Consider the following 23356-nt stretch of genomic DNA (forward strand, 5'->3'; position numbering starts at 1 on the left):
GAACCAGATGGGACTTCCTCCCGTTCACCAAGAACCCGAACCCGGCGAGCTGGGAAAGAACCAAATCCCTGGCTAGCAAGCAAGCTGACTGGCTGGGAGCCCAAACCAGCCAGTCGTCGAGGTAGGCCAACACCCGAACACCTAGGAGACGCAAACGAGCCACCACAACCCGTGTAAGGCGTGTGAACACGCGAGGTACCAGGTTCAACCCGAACGGGAGACAACGAAAGCGGTAACTCAGACGCCCCACTACAAAACCGAGCCAGTCCCTGAACCACGGATGAATCGGGACATGCCAATAAGCGTCCCGGAGGTCCAGGGACACCATCCAAGCTCCCGGCTCCAAGAGGAGCCGAACCTGAGACAGCGTAGTCATCCGAAAGGAGGGGCAATGAACCCAGGGGTTCAGACGGGACAAGTCCAGAATGAACCGCAGGTCCGCGCAGTCCCGTTTCGGAACCGGAAACAGACGGGAAACCCATCTGAGGGACGACGTCGTTTCGACGACGCCCAAGCGTACCCACTCCAAGACGACTCGACAGAGCGCAGGGGAAGAAGCCTGCCCTGCCAGCCCCGACCCCCCAAAGGGGGGAGGGGCCACCCAACGCCACCGCAGGCCGCGAGACACGACCCGAAAGGCCCACAAATCGTGGGACCAGGCGCGGGCGAACAGCGCAAGCCGCCCCCCCATCGCCCCGTCAAAGGGGCAAACCGCGAAAGGGCCGGCGACCCTTACGAGACCCAGAACCCCGCACAGCGCGAACACCGCGCCGACCAGACGAGGGAGGGTCCGCAGGAGGAGCCAACCCCAAACCTGACACCAGAGGCCTACCACGACGAGAGGAACCCCGAGCCCTGGCACGACCTTTCCGGGAAGACCCACCCCGGGACCCCCGGAAAACCAACAAGTCCGACATCGGACGACAAGCCGCCGACGCAGCCTGAATAAACTGCGCCACAGCCGACTCCCCAAACAGGAGAGGACAAAAAGGTGAAGAACGCCTAAGAGCCAGAGCCCAAGCAGATTCCACGGAGGAACCCAGCACCGCCTGCCGACACGTGAGACGGGAAGCATAGAACAGGGAAACCGCATCCCGCAAAATCGGCGTGAACAGCTTCAACAAGGCAGCCGACGAACGCGCAGCCGAGGACAAGGTGCCGGACCCCGGGACTGACCCAAGCGTCCCCACATCCTCCACGAGCCAATCCGAAGACAGCTCCAGGAGGGAAAAGAACCGCAAGGCCGAACACAAAAGGCCCCGAGCGCGCAAGTCCTCCGCCACGAGCGCCGCCGAAAGGGAGGGAACCTGCACATGGAGCTGAATAACGCCCACATCGCGGGGGAAGGGCAGGGGCAAACAAGCACTCATTCAGGTACTCAAGTTCACCCCCCAGGAAAACCTGAAGCACCGTGGAAGCTTCCCGCCACTCCAGCGTGCGGGAACGACAGAAAGAATGCCAGGAATCCAGACCAAACAAGGGGCAGTCTGCTAGCCAGGACGACTCCGGAACCTCGTAACGGAGCCAGAAAGGGAACGAAGTCCCAAACCTGAACGTGGACGGATCCATTTCCGAGGCATAATCCGGGTCACGCAGGAGGTAAGCTGCAAAGGCCGCTCGCACCACACCAGGTTGGATGCGATAAGCCGAAAACCTCCGGAAGGACGGAACCGACGTACCCGGGGGAACACGGAACCGTACCCGGGGAGGGGCCGACACCAAATCCAACTCGTACGCAGAGGGGGGGGGAAAGAAAACCCCACTCCTTGTAACAATAAGCCCCGCTCAGTGGGAAGAAAAACCCAGGCGGGGTCCAGCGGGGCCCAAGGCCCCCAAGTCAGCCCCTCCCCAGCCTCGAGGTCCGTCACCACAGGACCCGAGGCCGAGTCCTCTCCCCAAGCCCCGACCCCACAAGACAAGGACGGAGCAGCCGGAAAAGCTGGAGGAAGGGGGGCCCACTGGTCAGACCCTGAAGCTTCGGCCGGGAGACAAGACTCGAATGCCTCTGCCACCCCCCCCGGAAGGGGCAACCCCCGAAGCTGCCCGAGTCTCGAGATCAAGTAACCCCTGCTCCGACCCCGAAACCCTCAGACGCTTCGGGGCCGGAAGCAGGGGCGGGGGACCAGAACGAACAGAAGGGGAAGGACGAGGAGGTGCGGACTGAACCAGGATCGAAGCGACCCCCACCCCCAAGTCCGGGTCTCGAAAAGTAAAGCGGGGCAGCCCCGGGGCATCCGGGGAAGCAACCAACCGAGCGCGTTGCAACAGACGAAACCTAGACTGCAACGCACGTGCCGCCTGTACCCGAATAGAATCATCAGAGGATTGGGTAAATTGAGTCACAAGCAAGCAGCAACACTCACAGGACTCAGGGTCGAAAGTATCACCGACCCAACAGGCAGCGTGGCAGAGGCAAAAACAATGAGGGTCACCCTGAGACAAGGGGACCGAGCAACCCTCAAACTCGCACACAGCGAGTGCGGACTCCGGGGTCACATCCATCGGACCCACGCGCCCCCTAGGGGATTCCCAGGGTCCTGAGCGTTTACTTTAAGAGGACTCGCGCTCAGGTAGTCCCAGGCAGGGTGCTGCAAACCGGCGCCCAAAACTACCAAGCAAACTTCTAAAGCTGAACCCCAGGGACGTGTACACTCACGGGGACCTAGCAGGGGGCGCCACCGAGGAGAACAGTGGAAGGGCAAAAACAAACTGAATAAAATGACAGAACCCCCCACCAGGCAAAAACAAAAAGAAAAACAAAACCCCGCAAGAGGACAGCGAACCCCAAGGAACAGAGCCGGCCGCGATGTCGGGAATTACAAGCGCTGAGCAGCACCCTGCGCCCCTACCAGTGCAAACTGCCTCTTACCTGCCGGTAACAAGGGAGAACAGAACACCCAAGAGCCCAACAGGCGGCCGAAAAACCGAAAGGTAAAACGGACCAGCAGAGGCAGACCCCGAGGAGCCTGTGGAAGGTGGCCCCAAGCCCCAAGGGCAGTACTTACAGGGCACCTAGGGAAGGCAGCCCTAGGCGCATGCAGCCCGAGTACTGAAGATAACTCCTGGCTCTCGCACCCACAAAACTAACACCACACTCAAAGCACAGTGCAGTAGCGACACCGGAGCCAGAGCACACGACCATCGCCTATAGCATCAGCCTCAAGAACTGAGGTGTGGGTAGCCGGCGCGGGGGGTCTGGGGCTCCCCCTTCCCCCTCCCGGGGAGGGGGGGAGCTGCGCAGACAGCGGCGCGGCAGTGTGTGACGTCACACTAGTTTGCTTGTTTTCGGTTGGGGAGTTCTATCCACTAGTTCGGTTTTAGGTAGCAATTTTAACCAGAATAGGGGTTTGTTTTGGGGCGCTTACCTTTCTGGGTGCCTGTTCCGGTCGATGGCAGACATAGAATGCTTCCAACTACACGGGGGCTTCTATAGGCCATTGCTCCCCTTGCCTCTCTGAGGGGGCCCGGTTCTGGCCGTGGTCCCCGGTAGGCCTAAGAACTCCATACACATGACTGATGCCAAAGTCTGACATTAGCATATCAGCCTGGAATAGCTCCGGGGAGCCGACGGGGCTCCCCCCAGAAAAGACATTTTAATAGCTAAATGGTTTATTCAAAAGCTAAACAAAATCTAAATCAAAACACTCCCTGGCTTAACACTTCCTACCTGAATAGGCAATGAGTTGAACTACTGCCCTATACCAAACTCTTATAGCACTCTACCTTGAGGCGACCAGCTAGATGTTTGTGCTAGGTCTTGGGGCCATTGATTGAGGCCACCTGCCTGGGCCGCTCCTGGAACCACACTGTCCTTCCCACATGCTCCTCTACCCAGAAGCCAGAGCAAGGTATTCTTCCGCCTAGTTTACTAAGTTACTAGCAGGGCTTAAGTTTAATAACTAATCTCTGTTGTACTGAACGACCCAGATTGGTTGAATTCTTTTAACTGAAGTTAATTATACAAGCATCTAGGGAAGAGCTATTTCCGTTTACGAAATGGCTATTTGACCTTTGAGAAAATACCAAAAATATGGAGCTTTGGTGACCTTTGTGACCTCAGGTCAGCCAAATTGTTCCACGCCCAAGTCTAGTCCCGCTAGTGACGTCACTGATGGTGACTTAACTCGTTATCCTAACAATCAGGATGCTCTTCATACTATAAACAGGAATATTATTCAATTTGAATGAAGACTAATTTCTCTAAATTACTGAATAATGTGGAATAATTCATTATACGAAATTGTGAACAAAGGTGGCAGTTATTTTCACCGCCAATCTTCCCCCAGGGATTCGACCATGTGCTTGGGGTCAGGTCCCTACCCGTGGTTTCTAGAACCTTCTGGATCATATCTACAACAGCTAGTTTGTTACAATGGCTTGGTTTAATTATTTTCTTCTTGACATCGATTTTGTGTCTAGCGTACTTGCCCTGTATGCTCATCTGGCTCCCTAGCTTACAGCACTCGGTCTCCCATCTGTATTACAGCCGCTTTAGGTGTGGGGAGAATTTTTATAAAAAAAAAAGAAACCTATGTGCGTTTTGTCCACAGGGAAGTGCGATAGGTTTGGCTTCCACCCCGAGTTCGTTTCCAAGTGCCCTAGGGTTTCTTGGATTCGTCTTTAAAGAGGTTTCTTCCTCTCAGCTTACCCCTGCGGAGGTTTGGGAGGTCTTTGGGTCTTTGAACCTCTCGCAAAACCCGGTTTACACCTCTGTATTGGATCCAGTTTTGTTCGAGTTGAGTTACTTTTTCCTGATCGGGTGCATTCTCAGGTTTGGGTGTATTCCTGGCTGGCAGCCAGTATTCCATACCAGGCAGCCTGCCTCAATGCCTGGTTGGTGTGGGCTCCTTGCCAGTCTACTTGTCTGCTTGTCTGTTAGCCACGGGTCTGGTTCTTTTTCAGCTTGCCAAGTTCTGGTTCCTGGTAAATTGGGGGAAGTCCCTGTTGGTTCCATCATGGGTTCAGACTTGGCTGGGCCTAGTGTGGGGTTTTTGTACTGTGTCCGTTTCTCTCCCTCCTGCAGCTTTGCTCCGGTTGCTGTCACACCTTCAGCTGTTTTTGAGGGGGGACCCGGGTCACTCAGCAGTTGCTCGAGCAGCTGTGCAGGAGCCCGAACTTTGTGTATGAAACTCCACTGGGTTTCCACTAGGCAGGGTTTGGCTTCAGAGGCTGTTTTGGTATCTTCGGGGCAGCCCCTTTCGCCGCTCTCGCTCGCTGGGTTTGGACTCCAAAGTCGTTGTATTGGTTGCTGCATTTCCAGCTTCCTCTTCGGGTTTTTCGGGGTTCGATGCCATGGCGCCTTCCCCTTCCCTCGCTCGATGTGTTCACAGACGCCTCGTCTCTCGGCTGGGGTTTTGTGACCAGCGTTCACCAAGCTGGCCAGGGGCGATGGGCTCCGTCCTTCCGTTGAACTCATGGCATGGTGCAGGAGTTTGCAGCGGATTCGATTGCCTCGGGACTCTGTGATTCGGCTCCATTTGAACTGTTCCCCTGTGGTTCATTGTCTCAACCAGGGGGTGTAGGGGACTCCATGGAGTTCCTGTACCTTCATTCCCCGGTCCAGTTGTTGTTTCGAGTTCTGGCTCTGCTTGAATCCTTTCAGGGGAGAGTGGTTCTCCTTGCCCCATTGGTGGTTGGACCTGGCACTGCCTGCACGGTGTCTGAACTCGAGCGTTTTTCCACGGCTCCCCCTCTTTCTGCAGGTCAGGCCGGTGAGGTACCTCGCTGGTTCGACTTACTCTTTCACTCTTCAAGTCTGTTTTTTTTTTATGCGGGGCATATTGCCATTTGTATGGTGATCAGGTGGCTTGCCCATTTTCTGGACGAGCCCCATAGGCTCCCAGACATCCTCCCTCTCTCTGGTCGACGTTTTTTTCGTCATTCTACGAACTGAGGTGGTGGGCTGCTAGCTCGCCTGAGTGGGCTCCCCCTCCCCTATTTTGGGTGAGGGGGTTGGGGGGGGTGGTAACAAGCGGACACGCTAGTTGGATGACGACTTGCTTGTTTGTTTGCTTTTTTGGGGGAGTTCTTTGGCTCTGTTCGGACGTAGGTTGCAATTTTTACCAGTTGGGGAGTTTGTATTGGTTCACCTATCTTTTTTGGTGCCCTCCCCGGTCGAAGGCAGACATGACATATTCTAAATGTAGAATGCTCATAGAGGCCATTGCTCCCTGCACCTCTCTGAGGGGACCAGGTTCTGGCTCTGGTCTCCGGTAGGCAATAGAACTCGCAGGACTGGCGGCAACAAACTAATATGGCACCTGACTATTTGATAGCTTCAGGGAGCCTCTGGGGGTCGCCCAGAAAATGGCATTTCATCATATTCAATGCTGGTTTTTTTCACTTGCCTTTTAATAGTAGAGGGAGGTCTTAGAAACTCCTGTTTAGAAAAATACAGCTGTGGTACTATATTATGCCTTCAGTACAACTTCTACACCCAACCTGGACAGGCGTCGAAGTCATCTTGAGGTTATCTTGAGTTGATTTCGGGGCTTTAGTGTCCCCGCGGCCCGGTCCTTGACCAGGCCTCCACCCCCAGGAAGCAGCCCGTGACAGCTGACTAACACCCAGGTACCTATTTACTGCTAGGTAACAGGGGCATTCAGGGTGAAAGAAACTTTGCCCATTTGTTTCTGCCTCGTGCGGGAATCGAACCCGCGCCACAGAATTACGAGTCCTGCGCGCTATCCACCAGGGTACGAGGCCCCCCCTCGTAGCCCATAGTTCACATCATTGTCTCAGCTACACACACACTGCAACTGCAGCAGTTACAAAGTCATAGTCTGTGTCCATTGCTTTTTTTCTGGCCAAAAACTGGACAGTAGTACCAATACCATACTGTACAGTAGTACCAATACTATACTTCTCTGTTAGCAACTTGACCTTCCCAGTCATGATTACGTTTCTTATTTTATTTTTATTTATTTATTGATATATACAAAAGTTGTTACATTCTTGTACAGCCACTGGCGTGCATAGCATTTCGGGTAGGTCCTTAATTCAAATTTTCCCCAGAATACAACCCGCCAAATCGTTTAACAGCCAGGTACCCATTCACTGCTGGGTGAACAGAGACTACAGTTAAGGATTGGCGCCCAGTCAATACCTCCCGGCCAGGATATGAACCCAGGCCAATGTGCTCGCGAAGCGCCAGGCGAGTGTTTTACCACTGTGTCACGGGGACTGCTTCCCCCCAGCAGATAAGAATATTTCTTACATAACTCGGCACTTATCCATAGTAATGCATTTCATCTTGCTCTTGCCTGATGTACCTTTACCACTCATACCAGATCACATGGTTGTAACTCACAAATAATTACTGTATAAATCCAAAGAAAACTTTGAACATGTTGGATTACTGATTGGTCAAGACTATGCTTAAGCACAAGGAAAACCCATGGTAGATTTACATGCATTCAAAATAGGTCTTGTTTATCTATATTACTTTTTCTTAACTATTATTGCAAGCTACGTCATCAGATCGGTTCCGACTGAAGTTTTGTTTACGCTAAGCCAAATCTTGAGCAATTACCAGAGCATTGAATACACTCTTGGAACACTACTTGAGTTAGACGTTCCTCTGGTTGGTCTTCCCCTTGTGGTGGTTCTAGAATAGTGATGTCATGAGAATCTGGTCATGCACGGTACTCAAGCAGTTATTGACTCACTTGGGGTCCTCATCAAATTCATAAAAAGTGACTAAATAGCTGGATAATGTTTGTGATTAAATGTTGGCCAGGCCACGCACTAGAAGTTGAAGGGACGACGACGTTTCGGTCCGTCCTGGACCATTCTCAAGTCGATTGTCTTCAGCCACGTTATTGTGACTCATCGCCTGCATTTGTGATTATAGTGTTTGTATTAAACTTTGAGTAGCAGTTATCTTTTGAAGTGGCTTCACAAAATCACAAGATTAAAATTAACATTTAATGAATAAATTTACTAATATACATGGTGCTTAAATTTACTCTCGATTAATTTCAGTCAAAGCTTAATCACGCTAGAGAGACTTGGGACCTCTACCCACCAATCAGTTCCTGCAGGAACAATCTCCCTTCCCGCCAAACACATACACCGAAACTACTACGTTGGTACAACGTTCGAAAAAGTTTTAACGCCTCCTAACCAGTTACTACAACCAATATAGCAAGTTGTAAGAACGTTCTAATACGGCATAAACACGTTAAGGCAAGATGTAACAACTTTATTACAAGTTGTAACAAGCGGAAAATAGAGACGGTTTCGGTTTGTGTTTCCAGGGTTAACACTCAAGACAAACAATCATTAATTCAGTTTCTTCACTCACTGCCGGTGCTCAACTGGGACAGTGAAACTTACCACCACTCAGGAAATCACAACACTGTACATGCGCAATAAAGACAACAATCAGCCACTCGGCTGCCTTGTGCAGTGCTCTGTTTCAGAATGATCTCGATCATGCTCCTAGCTACAAACCTGGAATCCATAGCATTGTTTCACAATAAGCCAATCGGGTGTATGCATTTCTACTGACTTCCTTGCGTAAGGCTTGTGATATATGTCATTACGTCACTGGAACGTCACCAATTTCCATTGACATATTAACCTTCTCGGCTCTACCTGTGGTGTAAAACCACAGCTTCTAGCTTCTTAGGACTGCTACCTTTCCTGGCGTTTCTCTACTCGTAATGCTTCCTTATGTCCTTGGCTAATTTCCTCGATTAGTACCTAAAGGTCATTATATAATAATAATCAGTCTTGTAGTAGCAGTACCTTCACAAAGACACCAAACACACTTTATCTACCCGCGGGTTCGATTCCCGCACGAGGCAGAAACAAATGGGCAAAGTTTCTTTCACCCTGAATGCCTCTGTTACCTAGCAGTAAATAGGTACCTGGGAGTTAGTCAGCTGTCACGGGCTGCTTCCTGGGGGTGGAGGCCTGGTCGAGGACCGGGCCGCGGGGACACTAAAAAAGCCCCGAAATCATCTCAAGATAACCCCATTATTATAGTCTTCAAGACATTATGCACTCATAGGGGTTTATACTCAAGGATAGACACACTGCATGAACTCAACATAGAGAAGCACAGTTAGGCGAGTACGTACGTACGTACATACGTACGTACGTACGTACATACATACATACATACATACATACATACATACTGGACAGTAATATAACCTGCTGGGAATTACTTTTTCCCTGCCGCTATTTGGTCGGTACTTTGGAGTGTCCGCTATACTGGCCAAAAGATAGTTGAAAACAGTCTAATATATCTATAGTAGTTGTTTGGGTATTAGCACCACAGTGTTTATATAACTATGCATGACGTGCTTCTGAACCCCCAATATGTTTTGGGTAATAACTCTTGAGGTACAGTATTGTATTTACAGAAGATGATGGCATTATTGTATAGAGCAATATCTCTCTTCAGTGGAGTCATAAAACAGTGACTTTAGGCATGCTGTTATGTGAGAACAAAATGGGCATAACATGGTTGATTATATAATGGATATGTAATGTATTTACTTCCTAATACTTGAAACTGAGTAACTCCTTTTTCTTGCTTTCGCTTTGTCTTGGAACTTTCTTCAGATTATTACATCACCATCTTCAGTGCTTAATTCAGTCGACTCAAAACTGATTTTCCTCGGTTTGATTCCCAGTCAGGGCAAGACATTAGGTCACATTTCCATTAACCCAGTGCCTCTGTTCACCTAGTAGAAAATTATTACAGATTATTACAGCATTATCTTCTTGAGGTTATCTTGAGATGATTTTGGGGCTTAGTGTCCCCGCGGCCCAGTCCTCGACCAGGCCTCCTTTTTGTTACACATCCCCATGAAGCAGCCCGTAGCATCTGTCTAACTCCCAGATAACTATTTACTGCTGGGTGAACAGGGCATCAGGGTGAAAGAAACTGCTCATTTGTTTCCACTTCCACCGGGGATCGAACCCTGAACCTCAAGACTATGAATCCGAAGCACTGTCCACTCAGCCTTCAGGCCCCTAGGGTACCTGGGAGTTAGTCAATTATTGTGGGGTGGTGCATCTTTGGTCACCAGTCTACTAGGAAGGCTTTGCTTGACTAACAGGCTTCTTGTTCTTAACAATGAAGAATTAATAAGACATTTTATCTTGCAAAGAATTTTTTTCTTCACATTTTTATATATTTTAATATTTAATATTTATAACAATTTTTTTGATATGCAGTATTATTATTTCTTTGGACTGATGTATCCCCATCCCATGGAAATGGGAAATGAGATACTGTATATATAATGCATTTTGTATAGCGTTACTAGTGTGTAAGTGAAGGCAAGGTAATTATCCAGCCCGTCCTCTCGAGGTGTTACAATGTAACAGAAATTATATACCGGTACTAAAGTGACCTGACCTGACCTATCCTACTCTACGAACCCGTGCATAGAAAACATAATTATTTGTCAACTTTGTGATCTGCTATGATTTATAGTATGTCATATTTGAAAGTGGGGATTTTGACATCAAGATACGTACTATGTATTATTTAAGAGAATAGGTTGAATTGTCAGGGAAAAGCTCCAAGTCAATACAAATACAGTACAGTACTGTATATAGAACTTGGAAGGGATATGAAGACCAGGAGATGGGATAGGATGGACAGAAGGAAAGGTGCCCAACACTTCAACCATTGTTCCTCAGGTTCAAAATGCCACATGTTTGCACACGATTATAAAAGGGCTCAACCTTCTCCCTATACACATGGAGAGATCTGGGAGTATCATTTGTTACAAATATTTATGTTTAGAAATCTGTTGTAGAATCCCGAGTGACTCTGGCGTGAAATTTTCAATTCCCATTGTGTGGACGAGTGACACGGTCATTTCATTTCAGCGTGAAAACATCTGGACAGTGCCAAACCTGCTGTGTGTTGGTCGTATTGCCCTCTCCCCTCTTCTCGTCCACTTGGTTATTTCCGCCAACTACAGCTGGGCTCTTGGCCTCTTTATGTTTGCTGGCGTCACCGACCTGGTAAGAATCTTTTGACCTCGTTTGCCACAAATTTTGTTATGGAAAGATTTAAAGGATGTTTCAATATATGGTATTAGAAATGCAGTTTGTATGTATTTATGTATGTATATATGTGTGTGTGTGTGTGTGTGTTTGTGTGTAATTACAGGATGAGAGCTACGCTCGTGGTGTCCCATCTTCCCAGCACTCTGTCATATAATGCTTTGAAATTACTGACGGTTTTGGCCTCCACCACCTTCTTACTTAACTTGTTCCAACCGTCTACCATTCTATTTACAAAAGTGAATTTTCGTGTATTTCTCCGGCAGGTTTGTTTCGTTAGTTTAAATCTAATTCTAGTCTAATTCTAAAGTCTAATTAAATTCTAAGTCTAATTAAATTCTAAGTCTAATTAATTCTAAGTCTAATTAAATCTAAATCTAGTTTAAATCGTTAGTGGTGTTAAATTATGGTGTTTCCTATTTCTGCATCTCTGTTTTGGTATAAATGTTTTTGTACCTTTATCATATATTTCACAAAACTTGACATACATCTCATTCACTTCCTTGCCTAGCAACAAGTCTGTCCAATTACACTCACCAAAAAAATTTCTAAGATCGCCATAATGTCCTCTCCTGAAGTCAGGTTTTTCAACTGCTTCAACCTCCTTATTTTCTTCCAGATTATAATGCATTGCAAACTTTATTCCCAAAAAGATATGGTCACTTTTACCCAAGGGAGGAAGGTACTGAATGTCAAATAACTCTTCCTCCTTCCTGGTAAATATCAAATCTAGCATGGAGGGAACGGTCGGCCGAGCGGACAGCACGCTGGACTTGTGATCCTGTGGTCCCGGGTTCGATCCCGGGCACCGGCGAGAAACAATGGACAGAGTTTCTTTCACCCTATGCCCCTGTTACCTAGCAGTAAAATAGGTACCTGGGTGTTAGTCAGCTGTCACGGGCTGCGTCCTGGGGGTGGAGGCCTGGTCGAGGACCGGGCCGCGGGGACACTAAAAGCCCCGAAATCATCTCAAGATAACCTCAAGATAACGTCCCCGTCCCTCATCCTCGTAGCTTGTTTAACATGTTGATATGTTAATTTTTCCTAATTTTTCTGTCCTGTCTCCAAATTGAGTAGCCCCTTGGGAATATGACCCCATTTAAAATAACATCTTCAAGTTTTGTCTCCGTGAGTGCAACAATGTCTGGTGTCTGCAGCTGTATTACTGTATCTATTAGCCCATCGTGATATCTATCCCATCAGTCATGATAGATATCCCATCGTGATATCTATTATGATATGTATCTATGATGCCTTTCTGGCATCAGTCAAGGTGCATAGATTTCTTGCCTACTGGGGACCACGAGCCAGAACCTGGCCCCCTCAGAGAGGCACGAGGAGCAATGGCCTATAAAAAAAAAACATATACTTGGGAGCATTCTATGTCTGCCATCGACTGGGTCTGGCACCCAGAAAGATAGGCGCCCCAAAACAAACCTCTATTCTGGTGAAAATATTGCTACCAAAGGCCAAACGAGTGGACAGAACTCCCCAAACAAAAATTAACAAATGAGCATGACATCTCATGCATGACATCGCACGCAGGCAGTAGGCGGTGCCTACTTCACACTGAAGTAGGTGGTGCACTACTGCCTGCAGGATGAGTACGGGGTACACTACCACCCGCAGGATGGGTACATGGTGCACTACCGCCCACAGAATGAGTACGGAGTCCACTACCGCCCACAGGATGGGTACGGGGTACATAATACTTGAACTAAAGCAGACAGGCTCTTGCTGTCTGTTAATGAACCAATAAATTATGCTGCTAGCACATATATGAGATGTTAAAGATGATAAGTAAAGTTTTATATAGGTGAAGTTTGATCAAGTTATCTAATTCATAATTGCTCAGCATTGATAACCTAATCCATGCACATGATATGGAGTTGCCAACATTTTGGTCAATCCTGGACCTTTATCAAGTTGTGATAACTTGACAAAGATCCAGTGCAAACGAAAATGTCATCACTTGTATTTAATTTCATAAATATGAGATGGGTTTTATTTCACCCAAATTATTGTAATTCCTTCTCTGTATAAGTATTGATAATATCCAAAATTAATAGACTTTTAATCCAATATTACCATATCCTGTCTTTCAATAGGCAGGCAGATCTAATTGCACACTTTGTACCCGTAGCTTGACGGTTGGATCGCACGAACTTTCCCCGGACAAGCCTCTAATCTGGGAAGCTTTCTTGACCCTTTGGCAGACAAAGTTTTGGTAGCTCTGTTGTTCCTCTCTCTTACTTATGTTGGAGCCATCCCACGTAAGTTCATCATACTGTTGTTTTAAGTTATACCTGTCAAGTATATTTATGTGATATGCTCTACAGTTTTTAAATAATGTGTGTGTTTGTATTCTGTACAATAGTTTGTTACCTATTAAATATATATAAATTTCCAATGTTGAGCAGCTGAACCTGTGGATATTGTGTATTAATATATTGGTTTAAAACACTAGTTTTAACATTTTTAAAGGAGAAAGTGGAGGTGTGCATGTCGGTGTTCGTGTGTGTTTACGAGGGAGAGTACGCAGGTGGTGTGAGTGAGTGGTATGGCTGCCCACCGCACAGGGTATGGTGGGCATGTGTGTGTACGAGGGAAAGTACGCAGGTGGTGCGAGTGGTATGGCTGCCCACCACACAGGGTATGGTGGGCATGTGTGTGTACGAGGGAGAGTACAAAGGTGGTGTGAGTGGTATGGCTGCCCACCACACAGGGTATGGTGGGCATGTGTGTGTACGAGGGAAAGTACGCAGGTGGTGTGAGTGGTATGGCTGCCCACCGCACAGGGTATGGTGGGCATGTGTGTGTACGAGGGAGAGTACGCAGGTGGTGCGAGTGGTATGACTGCTCACCACACGGGGGGGGGATGGAGGGGGATGAAGTGTCGGAGATTTTTATATACATTAGAGTGCTAAAAGTAAAAATTCTACCTATTTTAAGTTGGTGCCATGTGATAAAAAATTCATCCATGAAAATTCTCAGAAATCTGCTTTTATCGCAGAAAAAGTCCCAAAAGCCAGCTTTTACCACAGAAATAAATCAAAAGCCAGCTTTTATCATGGAAAAATCTCCAAAAGCTAGCATTTTATTACTAAAAAGACCCTAAAAGCCAACTTTTATCACTGAAAGCCAAAAAAATCAACTTTCATCACTGAAAAAGCCTCAAAAGCTTTTATCACTGACACAGCCCCAAAAGTCAGCTTTTATCACTGCAAAGGCCCCCAAAATTCGGCTTTTATCACTGACAGAGCCCGAAAAGTCAGCTCTTATCACTGAAAAAGCCCCCAAATTCAACTTTTATTACTGTACTAACAAATCTCCAAAATTAAACTTTTACTACTAACAAAGCCCCAAAAGTCATCTTTTATCACTGTCAAAGCCCCAAAAGTCAGCTTTTATCACATCTTTCATCACTGTCAAAGCCCCAAAAGTCATCTTTCATCACTGTCAAAGCCCCAAAAGTCATCTTTTATCACTGTCAAAGCCCCAAAAGTCATCTTTCATCACTGTCAAAGCCCCAAAAGTCAGCTTTTATCACATCTTTCATCACTGTCAAAGCCCCAAAAGTCAGCTTTTATCACTGTCAAAGCCCCAAAAGTCATCTTTCATCACTGTCAAAGCCCCAAAAGTCAACTTTTATCACATCTTTCATCACTGTCAAAGCCCCAAAAGTCATCTTTTATCACTGTCAAAGCCCCAAAAGTCATCTTTCATCACTGTCAAAGCCCCAAAAGTCAGCTTTTATCACATCTTTCATCACTGTCAAAGCCCCAAAAGTCAGCTTTTATCACTGTCAAAGCCCCAAAAAAGTCAGCTTTCATCAATAAAAAAAAGTCCCAAATTAATAAATGTATAAATATTTAGTGATTGGTATTCATAAGACATTATTCTAAAGCTTTTGATGTTTTGACTGTATTTTTTTCTCATATTTGAAGTACCGTTGACGGGGCTCATTATCTATCGTGATGTTCTAATTATTGGAGGAGCTTCATATGTACGCTACAAGAGTCTTCCCCCTCCAGTTAGTACATCTCTTTTTGTCGCTACGTTGTAGGCAACGCATATTTAGATCAGTTCCAGAATGTTTATATTGTTCAAGTCGCAATTAATACTGTGCTAAGATGATTTAGTGCAGATTTTTAATAAAGATTCAGCTATACTGCACAGTGATTTATAATTTGTTGCATTCTAAATGTTAACAATATTAAGTTGAGTTATCACTATTTTTAACTTTGAAGACAAATTTGTAAAATATTTTGGCATTAAACATGTTGCAGAGTTGCATATTTGATAGTGAAATGTGTATAATGTGTTGACAGCGAACGCTCACCCGCTACTTTGACGCCACACATGCTACAGCCAGGCTGGCGCCCACCACGTTGAGTAAGTTCAACACTGCCGTGCAGCTGGGTCTCATCACCGCCTCGCTCGCAGCGCCAGTCTTTTGCTTCTCCGACCATTATCTCCTCAAATATGTTTGGTAAGTCCAGGTACACTATTATTTGCAAGTTGAAATTTCTTACCAACTAGATTTCAGATGTAATTTAGTTTTGTATTGTGAAGAGTAGATTAATCGCAGAGAATAAATCAGGAGAATATAGCTGAAACATATAACCCAACCACACGTGTCAAAAGAAAGTGATGACATCCTGAACCTTATCACCGTTGACGGGGGCCGGCTGGGCCTGCGGGCCGCTCCAAGCAACAGCCTGGTGGACCAAACTCTCACAAGTCTAGCCTGGCCTCGGGCCGGGCTTGGGCAGTAGAACAACTCCCAGAACCCCATCAAGCAGGTATATGTGGGCCTGCGGGCCGCTCCAAGCAACAGCCTGGTGGACCAAACTCTCACAAGTCAAGCCTGGCCTCAGGCCGGGCTTGGGCAGTAGAAGAACTCCCAGAACCCCATCAACCAGGTATATGTGGGCCTGCGGGCCGCTCCAAGCAACAGCCTGGTGGACCAAACTCTCACAAGTCAAGCCTGGCCTCAGGCCAGGCTTGGGCAGTAGAAGAACTCCCAGAACCCAATCAAGTGGTTATCACGACTTGAAGCTTGAAGTGAAGATTGGTAATACTGTAATACGTAATTTTATTTACAAAATGCAGTGCTGTATTGGGAATTCAATTGTTGGAAAATTAAAATTAAAGGATCTGCAGTACTTCTAAGTACAGTATCTTTTCTGTAAGAATGTTAACACTATCGCTCGCTTTGGACACCGCTCGTGTCCACTTTTTTCTCTCGAGTCCTAGCCTTGGACAGTGCTTGCGTCCAATACAAAATTTTTTGTTTAAAATTAATTTGTTATCCGATCGACTTCGGGATGGTTTCAAAATAAGCACCTTTAGAGTGTGCACAATTTGATACCAAAATGAAAGATGCAATATGAAACTTGATGTCAGAACACTTGAAAGATTATAAATACTTTTTGGTCAAAATTTTTAAATACTGTATTTGTTAAAATTCTACTTATTGTGCTATTATTATGGGACTAGTTTTAAAGTGCGTACCTTTACATTATGAGCAATTTAATACCAAAATAAAAGATGTAACACAAAAATTTATGTCAGAACACTGGAAAGATATAAATAATTTTGTGATGATGAGCATACAAAATTAAAATATTTGTTAAAAATTCCAGTTATTGTTCTATTATTATGGGACAAGTTTTAAAATACGCGCCTTTATATTGCAAACAATTTGATACCAAAACGAGACGTAATGAGAAAATTGATGTTATCAAACTGAACGAGTATACACATTAGGTAGTGGGTGTGATGATGTTCATGGGTAACTTTAGGCTTTGCTAAGGGGAGTCACGCTGGGCTTTTGGTCATTATATGCATATACACCTGCAGGGAATTTAATTGCGAACACATTGATACCAAAACGAACGACGTAGCACGAGAATTAAGGTGAGAAATCTGAAACGAGTATACACATTTTACTGATTTTGTGCGATCACGGGTAACTTTTGCCGACTTTAGACTTTGCTGTGGGGAGTCAAGCTTGGCTGTTGGACCTTATATGCATATACCTCTATAGGGAATAATATTGTGAACACAATGATAACAAAACGAACGATGTAGCACGAGAATTAAGGTGAGAAAACTGAAACGAATATACACATTTAGTGTCACCAAGCACTCGCCCGCATGCTCGCCTGCACCGCCAGGGCTACTTTGTGCATACGCGCGGAGTGCACACCCGGGGCGCAGTACTGTTAATAAAATAAAATATAATTTTTTCAAAATACATACCTTATGTATAAAAGTTCTTGAAAATTAGGATTAATACTTCTGGACATTTTAGGAAGTTTTTTGTACCTTTCAGGTGGCTGACAGCTGCAACAACTCTAAGCTCTGGCATCAGTTACATATTCTCAAGAGACACTTACAAAATCTTGGGTAATATGAGCGAGACGTCCGAGAAATAAGTGTGTTAGTAGTGAATACTGATGCTACAACACTGTGTTCATCGCTCTATTCATCATAATTGTATACATATTTTCATATTTACATCACGTTATATGTGGTTTGTAAACATACTGTATTTTTGTTAGTCAAAACTATAAAAAACATCATATACCATGTTTAATATACATGTTTCTTTACACCTTTGGCTGCAGCAGCATCTGGAATATATTATTCCCACCGAGATTAGAGATGTATATAAAAAATGTTATATTTCTAGTAAGAAAAAGTGCTGTTCTCTTCTTGTATACATGTGCAATTTTCATCTCCCACCGAGAGACCGGGGCCAGATTCACGAAGCAGTTACGCAAGCACTTACAAACCTGTACATCTTTTCTCAATTTTTGGCGGCTTTGTTTACAAATATTAAAACAGTTAATGAGCTCCGAAGCACCAGGAGGCTGTTTATAACAATAACAACAGTTGATTGGGAAGTTTTCATACTTGTAAACTCTGTAATAAATGTAACCAAAGCCATCAAAGATTAATGAAAGATGTACACGTTTGTAAGTACACTTGCGTAACTGCTTTATGAGTCTAGCCCATGAAGCTTTATAAAGCAATGCAAGCAATAGTCTCGTATGACACTGTTCCAGGGAAAGCCAACACCACATACATGAAGTCAAAGAGAGAGAGAGAGAGGCCTCTGTAGAGCCGGGTGTCCCTGGACATGCACCAGACTAATGAACAAGCTGGGTGGCTAGCTGGGCCTCGGGTTACCTGGGTTGCCATCTGATAGCGAGCTAGTGTTACTATTTGGTGATTTTGCCATCTTCTTGAGGTTATCTTGAAGGCTTTCGGGGCTTAGCGTCCCCGCGGCCCGGTCCTCAACCAGGCCTCCTTTTTGTTACACATCCCCAGGAAGCAGCCCGTAGCAGCTGTTTAACTCCCAGCTACCTATTTACTGCTAGGTGAACAGATGCATCAGGGTGAAAAAAACTCTGCCCATTTGTTTCTCCCTCCACCGGGGATCGAACCCGGAACCTTAGGACTACGAATCCCAAGCTCTATCCACTCAGCTGTCAGGGCCCCTGGTAGCAATTGTTTGCATTGTCCTCCAGATTACAAATGTTTTCAAGCAATTGCTTATTTTTGAGTTCTAGTTTGCTTTTTGGATCATTTTCAATTATGAAGGAGTACACTTGCAACTTGTAAACTCGGCTAAACAGGAGTACACTTGTATACTTGTAAACTCGGCTAAACAGGAGTACACTTGTATACTTGTAAACTCGGCTAGATTTTGCATATTTAGACTCCATGTACAGTACTGGAATTTAATTTCCTTTTTATGTAGCTTGGATTTCATTGATTAGAATTCAGACCCAGAAAAGGGCTAAGTCCAGCTCTCAAGATGCGACGTAAACGAAAAAAAAGAAATGGAATACAAGCATTAAATAATATGAAGAGTGAACATGAACAATGAACATGAACAGGCGTGTCATATCAATAGGAAATTGAGTACATGTGGCAGAGTGCTGGTTGGTAAATTTATCATAGTATGTGACAGTTTGTTTATTAGTAGATATGTCATAGTATGTGGCAGGGCTGATTGGTAGATATACAGTATCTTTTTTTTTTTTTTTTTTTTTTTTTTTTTTTATTATTTTCTACCACAGACGTGGCCACACATTTACAATGCTAACCAGCATATATACATTTTCTTCTGTCCTCCATGGACAGGGTTAGAGAAATGTTAAACATATAGTTCAAGGGTTTATTGAACACTCAACCACAGAAGGTGATTCGGTGCTTTTAAAATGCTAAGCTAACCTACATACGTAAATACATAGATACACAGATTTACGTATGCCCTACATAAAGTGTTTGATGTGTCTTTTACATAGTGTCATTAATGTACATTCACAAAGGTGAAATGTAATTCTGATCAGCTTCCATATATACTTTATACCCATACATATACATACATATATACACACACATGCATTCACATACATCTGTCTCATTTACTCTGACAGGGTGAGATAGCTGATAAAGAAACTAGTGTGCAATTAAGCACTTAATCACTGAAGGTGATGAAGGTGCTTTTACAAGCTCAGGTTATATAGTTACATCATATAACATTGAATAAATGATATATTGAATATAACATTGAATAAATGATATATTGAATATAACACTGAATAAATGATATATTACATGGTCAATCTTGGATACAAGTTGGAAAGTAAAGTTTCTGATTGTGAAAATCGGAACATTCTACAAGATTTGGTGTACATGAACCTCTACAAGATTTGGTGCACGAGCCTTTACAAGATTTGGTGCACGCGAGTCTTCACGGAGGCGCCAAATAACTATACACATGAAGTGTGAATTTTAGTGTTACTATGTGTACCTGTAGCATGAGGTTCAGATGCTGTGTGGCAGTAACCTTTAATATGTCAAAAGTTATGTTGATTGTCTTTAATGGTAGTACATATGCAAAATGCTTGTATGGTGCATGCATTTTGATTGTTGTTGATGTATAGTCATTGTTCCAAAGTTATTCTATAAGATTTGTTAACAGTATAATTTTTCTTGTGAATTTTGTTAAACAATAGGAACCATATGCATTTGGCGAGTCTCAGTAATGTGGCTGAAGATAGGAATTTTGTTTATTTTACCTTCTTCTTGAGATCTTGAGATGATTTTGGGGCTTTTTTTTAGTGTCCCAGCGGCCCGGTCCTCAACCAGGCCTCCACCCCCAGGAAGCAGCCCGTGACAGCTGACTAACTCCCAGGTACCTATTTACTGCTAGGTAACAGGGGCATTCAGGGTGAAAGAAACTTTGCCCATTTGTTTCTGCCTCGTGCGGGAATCGAACCCGCGCCACAGAATTACGAGTCCTGCGCGCTATCCACCAGGCTACGAGGCCCCCTTACTTACATTTCCTTTACCTGATTCTCATATTATTTCCTTTTCTCTTATTCTTACTTTTTTCTTTCATCTTATTCTTACCTTTTTCTTTCCCTTAAATGCTTCTCACGTTGCATCTCACTTTCTGGCTTTTATTTCTCTCTTCCACGAATTGGTAATAGTCCACGACGGACCGAAATGTTGTCGCTTCTTCATTTTCTGTTGTATGGTTTGTCGTTTGGTCGTCATTTGTTAAACAGTATACAAGAATATCGTATATATATACAGTATAACGTTTTAAATAGATTCTTCCTTGAATACAGACTTAATGTGTGAACAAAAGGTACATATAGCATGTAGCTTTTCAGGATGAAAAGCTACGTATGACATGTAGTAAATACAGGATGAGTGTGTTGTGGGTGGTATCTTGTCTTATTATGTAACACAGTTTTGAAGTTTTTTTTTTTGTATTGGTTATCTTGAGATGATTTCGGGGCTTTAGTGTCCCCGCGGCCCGGTCCTCGACCAGGCCTCCACCCCCAGGAAGCAGCCCGTGACAGCTGACTAACTCCCAGGTACCTATTTACTGCTAGGTAACAGGGGCATTCAGGGTGAAAGAAACTTTGCCCATTTGTTTCTGCCTCGTGCGGGAATCGAACCCGCGCCACAGAATTACGAGTCCTGCGCGCTATCCACCAGGCTACGAGGCCCCCACATTGGTACACACCATCTTTTCTATAAGCTTATTTCATCTATTTGTGCAGGAGAATTTTCACACTTTTATGACAGATTTGGTTTTGTAATTTGTACTTTTGTTCTTGTTTTTAAAAATTCCTACTTATTTCATCTAAAATCTTGATAATTTTTGTATGTAGTGGTCATATCTCGTCTCCCTATTGTCTATAAGTTTGGACATGTTTAGTACCTCCAACGTACCTCATTGCTCCTATTCCAACCCATCCTCCTGTTTATATAGTCCCTGTTGTGACGGTCGTCAATAGTTAGAATTCGTACGTTCTTAGCTCTTAGATAGTAGTATACTGACTAATAAGGAATTCTTTTAAAATAAATGAAGTTAAAGCACCAACTGAAATATTCCTAGGCCTAGTATAGCACACATGTACTATATTAGGCCTCAGATATCGTGTGTAGGCAGGTTATCTTGAAGTTATCTTGAGATGATTTCGGGGCTTTTAGTGTCCCCGCGGCCCGGTCCTCGACCAGGCCTCCACCCCCCAGGAAACAGCCCATGACAGCTGACTAACACCCAGGTACCTATTTTACTGCTAGGTAACAGGGGCATAGGGGTGAAAGAAACTCTGCCCATTGTTTCTCACCAGCGCCCGGGATCGAACCCGGGACCACAGGATCACAAGTCCAGTGTGCTGTCCGCTCGGCCGACCGGCTCCCTGTTAGGTTAGGATAGGTTAGTTTAGTTTGTCAAAGCAACACTAGTAAAAAATAGTTTTCCAGTTTGTCCAACTCAATTGTTCAGATTTCTTTCTAATTTCATTGTACGTCAATATATACTATGGTTCTCATTGTTAATATAAGTACTACCAAAACATGGGGGCTGGGCTGCTTAAGAGATCACGAGCCATATAGTAGCATCTCTCTTCACGCATGTTTGTGTACCCTTTTTTATGTTTGTGTTTGAGATATGGACACCAAGCAACCGTGTATATGAATATTATATTGAGAACGCATGCTTGGGAGGGCGGAATATATTTTTGTATAAAAAAAATTAGCTTTTTAATCTATATGGAGAATTTCAAATATCATAACTATAATTATGCATAATGAATACATGCATATTATGAAGAGAAAATGTGTGAAAATTTGGTGATCACTTTTAGAAGATAATAAACTTGTACAGAAAATAAGTTGTAGTAATATGGCTGAAAGAAAGCCAATGGTCATATGAAAGAGTTACAACATTGTTGTCCATCCTATATGAGGGATCAGAACAATCTGAAATGGCATCACTTTTTTCCCCACTTCGTGTATGTGAGTGTAATTACCTAAGTGTAGTTACAGGATGAGAGCTACGCTCGTGGTGTCCCGTCTTCCCAGCACTCTTTGTCATATAATGCTTTGAAACTACTGACGGTCTTGGCCTCCACCACCTTCTCACTTAACTTGTTCCAACCGTCTACCACTCTATTTGCGAAGGTGAATTTTCTTATATTTCTTCGGCATCTGTGTTTAGCTAGTTTAAATCTATGACCTCTTGTTCTTGAAATTCCAGGTCTCAGGAAGTCTTCCCTGTCGATTTTATCAATTCCTGTAACTATTTTGTATGTAGTGATCATATCACCTCTTTTTCTTCTGTCTTCTAGTTTTGGCATATTTAATGCTTCTAACCTCTCCTCGTAGCTCTTGCCCTTCAGTTCTGGGAGCCACTTAGTAGCATGTCTTTGCACCTTTTCCAGTTTGTTGATGTGCTTCTTAAGATATGGGCACCACACAACAGCTGCATATTCTAGCTTTGGCCTAACAAAAGTCATGAACAATTTCTTTAGTATATCGCCATCCATGTATTTAAATGCAATTCTGAAGTTAGAAAGCATAGCATAGGCTCCTTGCACAATATTCTTTATGTGGTCCTCAGGTGATAGTTTTCTATCTAGAACCACTCCTAGATCTCTTTCTTTATCAGAATTCTTTAAAGATTTCTCACATAATATATAGGTTGTGTGGGGTCTATGTTCTCCTATTCCACATTCCATAACATGACATTTATTAACATTAAATTCCATTTGCCAAGTGGTGCTCCATATACTTATTTTGTCCAGGTCTTCTTGAAGGGCATGACAGTCATCTAAATTTCTTATCCTTCCTATTATCTTAGCATCATCAGCAAACATGTTCATATAATTCTGTATACCAACTGGTAGATCATTTATGTACACAATAAACATCACTGGTGCAAGAACTGAACCCTGTGGTACTCCACTTGTGACATTTCTCCATTCTGATACATTGC

At 44.4% G+C, this 23356-nt stretch overlaps 2 protein-coding genes across 2 annotated transcripts in view; one reads left to right on the top strand and one right to left on the bottom strand.

The window, feature by feature from the left end:
* CLS (cardiolipin synthase) overlaps nucleotides 1-17641 on the top strand; it is a 29686-nt gene extending 12045 nt beyond the window's left edge. The window contains exons 3-7 of the mRNA XM_045762584.2: nucleotides 10858-10995; nucleotides 13181-13310; nucleotides 14985-15070; nucleotides 15369-15529; nucleotides 17378-17641. Coding sequence (XP_045618540.2) covers nucleotides 10858-10995; nucleotides 13181-13310; nucleotides 14985-15070; nucleotides 15369-15529; nucleotides 17378-17480 — 618 coding nt within the window. The 3' untranslated portion in view covers nucleotides 17481-17641. The remainder of the gene's footprint in view (nucleotides 1-10857; nucleotides 10996-13180; nucleotides 13311-14984; nucleotides 15071-15368; nucleotides 15530-17377) is intronic.
* The window catches only part of Gnpnat (glucosamine 6-phosphate N-acetyltransferase), an 85906-nt gene that overhangs the window by 56752 nt on the left and 5798 nt on the right, over nucleotides 1-23356 (bottom strand). The gene's annotated exons all lie outside the window — the stretch shown is intronic.

Source organism: Procambarus clarkii, chromosome 46 (genome assembly GCF_040958095.1).
Source record: "Procambarus clarkii isolate CNS0578487 chromosome 46, FALCON_Pclarkii_2.0, whole genome shotgun sequence".
Lineage (NCBI taxonomy): Eukaryota > Metazoa > Arthropoda > Malacostraca > Decapoda > Cambaridae > Procambarus > Procambarus clarkii.